At 36.5% G+C, this 7,783-nt stretch overlaps 4 protein-coding genes across 4 annotated transcripts; 2 read left to right on the top strand and 2 right to left on the bottom strand.

Moving 5' to 3' along the window:
* The first annotated feature begins 1,168 nt into the window (after positions 1 to 1,168).
* LOC113797258 (uncharacterized) lies at positions 1,169 to 2,702 on the top strand. The gene is made up of 3 exons (XM_027347614.2): positions 1,169 to 1,300; positions 1,359 to 1,535; positions 1,596 to 2,702. Exons 1-3 carry the CDS (start codon positions 1,289 to 1,291, stop codon positions 2,619 to 2,621), a joined length of 1,215 nt encoding a protein of 404 aa, XP_027203415.2. The 5' UTR covers positions 1,169 to 1,288; the 3' UTR covers positions 2,622 to 2,702.
* On the bottom strand, positions 2,668 to 3,885 carry LOC113797262 (uncharacterized). Its single transcript, XM_027347617.2, has 3 exons — positions 3,460 to 3,885; positions 3,125 to 3,400; positions 2,668 to 3,064 (listed from the first exon to the last, which is right to left on the bottom strand). Exons 1-3 carry the CDS (start codon positions 3,747 to 3,749, stop codon positions 2,770 to 2,772), a joined length of 861 nt encoding a protein of 286 aa, XP_027203418.2. The 5' UTR covers positions 3,750 to 3,885; the 3' UTR covers positions 2,668 to 2,769.
* A 610-nt stretch (positions 3,886 to 4,495) lies between these two features.
* On the top strand, positions 4,496 to 6,466 carry Pgm1 (phosphoglucose mutase 1). The gene is made up of 2 exons (XM_027347609.2): positions 4,496 to 4,913; positions 4,967 to 6,466. Exons 1-2 carry the CDS (start codon positions 4,662 to 4,664, stop codon positions 6,407 to 6,409), a joined length of 1,695 nt encoding a protein of 564 aa, XP_027203410.2. The 5' UTR covers positions 4,496 to 4,661; the 3' UTR covers positions 6,410 to 6,466.
* On the bottom strand, positions 6,430 to 7,777 carry LOC113797256 (rRNA N(6)-adenosine-methyltransferase ZCCHC4). Its single transcript, XM_027347611.2, has one exon. It carries the CDS (start codon positions 7,698 to 7,700, stop codon positions 6,462 to 6,464), a length of 1,239 nt encoding a protein of 412 aa, XP_027203412.2. The 5' UTR covers positions 7,701 to 7,777; the 3' UTR covers positions 6,430 to 6,461.
* Between the last annotated feature and the right edge of the window lie 6 nt (positions 7,778 to 7,783).

The raw sequence follows: 7,783 nt of genomic DNA, 5'->3' as shown, positions 1-7,783 counted from the left end.
AAATATTACAATTCTCGCTATCAAAAAACGTGTTGAGGATCATGAACGTGCGTGATTATCATTCATTCAATTCAATCATACGCCCAAAACAAAACAAAACAAAATTCGATTTTCAATCATTCTTACAGACAGAAACGAAAAAGAAAAAAAAAGAAGTATGAAAATTAAATCAAATCGAATCCCCCTGTTTATCGGACATGCTGTAAAACAAACAAAAACTAAACGAACATCACGATCATCACGATCATGACACCTTTCTATTATTTTTATATGAATGTTTTGTTGTCGGGAACAATTTTTGTTCGGGTAAAGCTTTCATTTTCAAAAAATTTATTCATTTTCCAAATCTCAAATGGAAATTTACATTTTTCTTGCCTTTGGAAATTAGATATATTTTTCCAAATGAAAAACTAAAAAATGAAATTGGCCCAGATCTAATTCGATCAATCACATGCGTTTATGATTATTATGATTATGAACGTTTACAAAAATTATTAGCTACTATATTCATGAATTGAATCAATCAGATCAATCAATCAATCGGTCAATTAGGCCATGGCCATGGCTAAATATTAAAAAAACAAATAAAATATCCATTGACCATTCACACCAACAATTCACCACCACCACACCTATAATTTGACATTCAATAATAATTTGTTGTTGTTTGCACCTTGCACATACACCTTATAAACACACATCACACTTAATTAATTTGATCTAATTTACAGTTTTCTATCCAATCTTTGATTTAATTATTATCAGATCAATCAGTAATGGTCAGTAATGGCCATAGGGTAAATCTACAGTGCCCTTATGAAGTGGTCAAACAAAACTAGATCTCAACAAAAACAATGGACATTACTTATTCAATCGACCGATAGGCATGACTTTCTCTCTCTTTTTCGATCCAGAGAAAGTTATCGATTTTGGAAAAATCAATTCAATTTTTTTTTGAATCTACAACAAACAAACAATGGCAATCAATCTGATTGGTGGAAAAAATTCGATGCTGATGCTAATTCTCTTTGCGTTCAAAAGTCTATGTCGTGGTCAGCGGTTCCAACTGACAACTACAACAACAAGTTCATCAAAGTTCATTGGAAAAAATTAGAATTTTGATTTCGAATATTGAATGATGGTGATGATCAGAGAGAAGAGTATAAAAAGAACAAATCGATCATTGATCATTCGGCTCATTTTAATTTGTTTTGTTTTTTGGATCGTGTTTGTGTTTGTTAGTTTGTTTGATTGTGCGTGTGTGAATTCTTGATTTGCCATCATCATCATGATGTTTATCGTAAGTAAATAGGTTTTTTGTCCGAATATATTTCATTGGTTGTTGTTTGTTGGATCAGGTTACATTGACAGCAGTGATTGGCTTATGTTATGGTCAACAACAATCACTACCATCATTGAGTCCATATCAAACGCAACAATTGCCAGTAGCAACGGCAACAACACCAAAACCATATTACCCACCAGCACAGGTTCATTATGTTAATATTGGTGAAGATTTAGCCGGTGATTATAAGGTTAGTTAATCATGTTTGGGTGAATGACGCAAATGAAATGTTTTCAATTTTAATTCACAGTTTGGCTATGATACGGGTAAAAATGGTGCTGGTCAAAGTTTTCGGGAAGAATCGAGATTACCTGATGGTACGGTAAAAGGTGCATATGGTTATATTGATGCAGAAGGTAAACAACGTATTGTTAAATATAGTGCCGGTATTGAAGGATTTAAAGTTGAATCGGATGAAGAAGCACCTGGACAGCCAACTGGTACGGCTGCACGAAATGCTTCACCACAAGGACATCCAGCACCTGCTCCCGTTCAAACTTATTCACCACCGCCAAGACAAGCGGCTCCATTGCCCGTTTCAGCGCAACCACAGCAACAATTATCATCACCAATCACAATAACACGTGGTGATCCACAAACACTTACATTACGTACTGTGGCTAATGAACGACAATTACCACCCATTTCGATTCGAACCTATGTTGCTGCCAACGATACATCGTATGGCCAATATTCGCCAGTCTCATCAGCAGGTTCTTCATCATTGCAACAACAACCAGCTTATCGTATCATATCATCATCATCGCCTAGTACGCCATCACTGACCAGTTCACCATCAGCAGCAAGTCCATATCAAGGTTATACTACGGTAGCACAAACCAGAACATTTAATCAACCACAATACATATCGCCAACATCTCAATCATTACAGCCAATCATTTCGCCCACTGGCACCAATCAATATTCATCATCACAATCAGCCTATCAACAGCCAACCATTCCACCACGAACAACATCGCCATCCGCCACAATGACATTGTCCGCTCTATTGGCACACGTTGCACGATCATCAGCGAATCTAAGTAATTCGGCAACAACTGGCAACACACAGAATTTATCATCATTACTTCGACAAGCGCAACCTGCAACCGCATACACAAGTGGTTCACCATTTTCAACCGCATCAATCTATGGACAACAACCAGCTTCTCTTGTTGGTCAACCACAACAAGCCGAACAGGAAGCCACCACATGGGGACCACCAGTCATTAATAAAGAATTATTAAGCTATAACATAGGTGTTCAACAAGGTTGATCTAATGCAAATGTATAATGTATAATGTTTCTCATCTCTATAAATATAACAATAATAATAATTGTCCTTTTATTTGTTAAATGATTATTTCATCAATGATAATCCATTATTTACATTCACCACAATTCTTTCAGATCAACTATTTCCTTCAGGTTCGTGTGGAAAGTTCCGGAAATGTATCGAAAATTTCGGCCACCGTCAACGATATTGATCGTAGATATTTGGGTCGAGATTTTCTACCCGATCTTGATGATGGAGCTTCAACCAATGGACCCAATTTTTCACATTTATCCGAATCTTCAGCATATTCACCGCAAAAGAAATTCAATGCATTCGAACTGGTCGATTCGATTAATTCTTCCACTGTTTCCATTTCTTTATCCGAACATTTTGCTTCATTACGGCCACCATCTTGGAAACATTTTCGTAGTGTATAATATTCACTATGATTATTGAATAATGATTAGTGACATTCAGAGAAAACAAAACAAAACCACACTTACCAACAAGTATAGGGAATTTTCTTTTTATCTTCACTGAATTTGATTCGATGCAAACGTTCAATCAGATTTCGATGACATTTATCAAAATGATTGGATGCACGTCGAATGCAACCGGATGCTGATAAAAATTGTCGAGCCTTTTTCGAATTCTTTTTACAGATACGTGACATTGATCCTTTCACCGTATAGACTAAAATGTTAAAATATTGTTTGGGTAAACCATGCTGACATCGTTTGGCATAGGATTCAATCAGACGAATATCAGAAAATTGTCCCCTGCAATCAACAATAGTCAATCATTTCAGATGTACATCGAGAGGACAAACAAAACTTACTTGCAATAATTATTTAATTCTTGTTGATCGGTTGGAAACGGTCGCGATACATTACCATAACCACTCATGCGACCAAATACAGCATCAACTTCACCTTCGGCACCTTTTTTACACGGTAATTCAGCATTTCGTCGACGAATTTTGGCATTTTTACTTTTATGTGAACGATGATTACCACGTTTGCGTGAATGTTTAGACCGTCTTGCTTCAATGATACTCATATCGATTAACAAAATGACGGTAATCACCAAAGTGATAATGGTCGACCGAGATAATTTGGGCAACATCATTTATGCGTTTGTTTATTTGTCCAATGATGTTCACTCAACAATCAACGGATCGGAAATGAACATCGAAATCTCAAATCAACTTGGCTATTTGGCCACGTTATAACGAAAATCTCTATTTACCGCAGCAAAATGGCCACGAACATTGTGAGAAAAATGATGTCATGACAAGTTTATCATGGTTTTTTGGTCGTTTTTCCCTATTTCTCTTTCTTGACTTGGTAAAAAAATGAATTAAGTTGCAGTAATCTTTTGTCTCGACAAAACAAGACGGAAATCAGATTAGAAAATTTCTAAATTGCTATTTAATCCATTTCGATCCCCAATTTAGCAATGTTTCATATTTTACTTTGATTCGTTTCGAAAATAGATGCAAAAGATACGGATGTCATCATTGCAAAGTTACTTGTGATTAGTGAACAGTGGAGCAAACCAACGAGGAAGTAGTGCATTTTTCTATTGTATACCAAATCAAATTTGAAGTTTGCCTGTTTTGATGATAATTATCTTTTTCGTTTTCATATGATTTATCCGTGTGTGATGAAAACGAAATAAATTTTCCTTTCAACAGGGATGTGTGACCAATTTTATGTTCCTTTTCAAATAATAAATGGTCAGCTATTCGAGGCAAATGAAAATCGATGCAATCAAATTAATGTGCAATGCTGATGCTGCCACCACCAAACTAGATTTTTTCGTCTGTTCAAGATGTTTGTTTTTTGATGCATGCATGTTTTGTTTCTATTTGGCACAAAACCAAATCAATTTTTTGTAATCAACATTATTTGTTGACCTTGTCAATTTTTGTTATCATCTGAAAGAAAGAAAATATATCACATAATTGGCAGACATTTGTCAAGAGTATTACAATATTGGTACTCGTCAATCATTGCGAATGTCAATTACAAAACAGCAATGACAGCAATGATTAAAATAGTTAAAACCAAACCATTTGATGGACAAAAACCGGGTACAAGTGGTCTTCGTAAACCGGTCAAAACATTTGAACACCCAGGTTATCTGGAAAATTTTATTCAATCGATTTTGGATGTTTCGTTAGCCGATGTTAAGGATCGAAAAACCGTACAATTAGTGATAGGTGGTGATGGCCGTTATTATTCATCGCATGCAATACAGACAATTATTTCCATGTGTGCTGCCAACGAGGTAAATTTGGATATGATTTAGATGAGAATTAATTGCATTTCAAATGATTTTAGGTTGGTCATTTGATTGTTGCTCAAAATGGCATAATGTCAACACCGGCCATATCGGCTGTAATTCGTACGAGAAATGCACATGGTGGTATTATTCTTACTGCTAGTCATAATCCAGGTGGTCCTCATGGTGATTTTGGTGTCAAATATAATTGTTCCAATGGTGGTCCAGCGCCTGATCAGATAACCGATGCAATCTATGCTCGTAGCAAAGAAATCCACAGATACAAATGTTTGGAATCGATGCCCGTTGTGAATGTTAGCCAACTTGGCCAGCATATTATCAAGTATTCTGGTGATGGCGAAATGATGGTCGAAGTAGTCGATTCGGTTGATATGTATCTAGAACTGTTGAAAAGAATTTTCGATTTTGAATTATTACGTCGATTCGTTTCGACCAAACGATTACGGATCGATGCAATGAACGGTGTAATGGGTCCTTATGTTTGTCGAATCATTGTACAAGAACTGGGTGCCAATGCAGATGCAGCCGTTCGTTGTAAACCATTACCAGATTTTGGTGGCCATCATCCGGATCCAAATCTAACTTATGCAGCCGATCTGGTCGATCAGATGCGCAACGGAGATTTTGATTTTGGAGCTGCATTCGATGGTGACGGTGATCGAAACATGATTTTCGGCGCCAAAGGTTTTTTCGTCACCCCATCCGATTCGTTGGCTGTGTTAGGCGAAAATCTGGAACAAATTCCATATTTTCGTGGTCGTGGTGTAAAAGGCTATGCAAGATCGATGCCAACATCAAGAGCAATCGATCTGGTAGCAAAGAAAACCGGTCTTAAATGTTATGAAACACCAACTGGTTGGAAATATTTTGGATCACTTTTGGATGCCGGTATGGTATCGATTTGTGGTGAAGAAAGTTTCGGTACCGGTTCTGATCATATTCGAGAGAAAGATGGCCTATGGGCTGTATTAGCGTGGCTATCGATTTGGGCGACTATGCCTGATCATAGTGTCGAATCGATTGTTCGACAACATTGGCGCCAATTCGGTCGATGTTATTATTCTCGTTATGATTATGAAAATTGTGATGTCGAATCTTGTGAACGAATGATGGCCACACTCGATCATAAGATTGCTGCCAATCAATTGCCAAAGACAATCAATTCGGACGATGGAAAAACTTACCATGTTGATAAAGCCTATAATTTTGGATATACTGATCCAGTATCCGGTGAACAAACATGCAATCAAGGTTTAGTCATTCAATTCAATGATGGTTTATGTCGTATTATGTTTCGATTAAGTGGAACAGGATCGACCGGTGCTACCGTTCGATTATATCTCGAACAAATGGAAATGGATTCGGAAAAAGCAGTTTCCGGTTGTTTAGAAGACTATATACGACCATTAGCAAAAGTAGCATTGGAAATTTCAAAGTTGCAAGAATTTACTGGCCGAGATCGACCTACAGTTATTACATGATTGAATAATTGTAATAGACATTTTTGTTGAAATAAAATTTTATTCTTTTTATTCAAATTGATTGATGTTTATTGGGTAAATGACATGTATTACAACGATCACAATGTGAAGAGGTAATTTTCACACATCGTTCACACTTTGAACAATGTTGTATTGGTTTGGTGGAATCTCTTGCTGGACATTGTCCACATTGATTACAATGATTATTGTTTCGAAATATTGTACGTTTACATTGTTCACACCAACGATATTGAGTCGGATCGATTGCGGTGAAATCATTTAGATTTAGATTGGTGAACAAACGAACCGGTGATGCAGAAATCGATATCGATTTTCGTTTAAATTTGCTATGATTTTCATATGTAACAATGAAATCGGTAATTCGAACTTGATCATTTTCGAAAGCTTTTCGAATCCAATGTTCGTTGAAATAGGGGAAGAATATGGCTATCGATACAGTGATTTCGGAATTGGTCATCCATTTGTTGCAAATTTCATGAACGGTTCGAGCTAGACATTCAATGAGTCCACCGAATGGCGGATCAATCAATACCAGAATTGAATGACTAGCAGTCTGAACGAATTCTTTGAATGATTTTTTACCATATTCATCATCATCACCATGATCGAAAAAGTGTCCGTTGAACATGTTGAAACGAGCAAATCGATTGGCCCTGTAGAACTGATAATATCTGGCATCTAAATCCAACAGAAATGAATCTTTGCCATTGATTAATAATTCCTCATGGACTGTGGGACATCCGATGCATAGAATTTTATCAAAATTAAATGCTTGCACTAGATGATCACGAATGAAATTCAGTGTTTGCTTTGAGAAATAATACTGTGCCAGATTTTCATTGTGAGTTTGAGGAGTTAGCAAATTCAAACATGGTCTCGCGACAAGCTCTTCAAATTGTTGGCCATCAATACGATTTTTACAACGGCTATGTTTCGATGCATAATGTTTGGCCAATACTTTTGGATCATCATCGGTGAGAAACACACGACAACAATCCAGACAATAACCACATTTTGAAGGATGATCCAACAGATATTGATGATCAGGTTTGGTTCTTTCGGGGTTTTTGATCAGATTCTTCGAACTGGCCAGACGTCTCCATTTCTGTGCGGAAAGTTTAAATGGACAGAATTGATGATCGCGTGATGCTGAACAGGCATAATAATAATAGCTGGATGGTTTATCGTAGAACAATAATGTTGGCCCATGAGGACATACCGGCGAACTATGATGACCAAGATTATCGGGTGGATCTAGTACTAAAGTCATTGTGAAATTTATCGTTGATTATCATATATGAAAAAAATGATTAACATCAAATTAATGTCCAAAACAAACAAACAAACAAAAAA

Source organism: Dermatophagoides pteronyssinus, unplaced genomic scaffold (genome assembly GCF_027571235.1).
Source record: "Dermatophagoides pteronyssinus isolate colony J.1.1.1.1 unplaced genomic scaffold, Derpt_VIB-CSIC_2022.12 sq0004, whole genome shotgun sequence".
Taxonomy (NCBI): Eukaryota; Metazoa; Arthropoda; class Arachnida; order Sarcoptiformes; family Pyroglyphidae; genus Dermatophagoides; species Dermatophagoides pteronyssinus.
Note: the sequence above shows the minus strand (reverse complement) of the source record. Positions and strands in the feature narration are given on the sequence as shown.

Excerpts from the sequence above, each read along its gene's own strand:
- LOC113797262 (XM_027347617.2), bottom strand. The coding sequence starts at position 3,749 with ATGATGTTGCCCAAATTATCTCGGTCGACCATTATCACTTTGGTGATT. Across the intron at positions 3,401-3,459 it reads GAATTAAATAATTATTGCAA|GGGACAATTTTCTGATATTC; the intron begins GTAAGTTTTGTT and ends TGTTGATTGCAG. Across the intron at positions 3,065-3,124 it reads AAAATTCCCTATACTTGTTG|TGAATATTATACACTACGAA; the intron begins GTAAGTGTGGTT and ends CAATAATCATAG.
- LOC113797258 (XM_027347614.2), top strand. Across the intron at positions 1,536-1,595 it reads ATTTAGCCGGTGATTATAAG|TTTGGCTATGATACGGGTAA; the intron begins GTTAGTTAATCA and ends TTTAATTCACAG.
- LOC113797256 (XM_027347611.2), bottom strand. The coding sequence starts at position 7,700 with ATGACTTTAGTACTAGATCCACCCGATAATCTTGGTCATCATAGTTCG.
- Pgm1 (XM_027347609.2), top strand. The coding sequence starts at position 4,662 with ATGACAGCAATGATTAAAATAGTTAAAACCAAACCATTTGATGGACAA. Across the intron at positions 4,914-4,966 it reads CCATGTGTGCTGCCAACGAG|GTTGGTCATTTGATTGTTGC; the intron begins GTAAATTTGGAT and ends AAATGATTTTAG.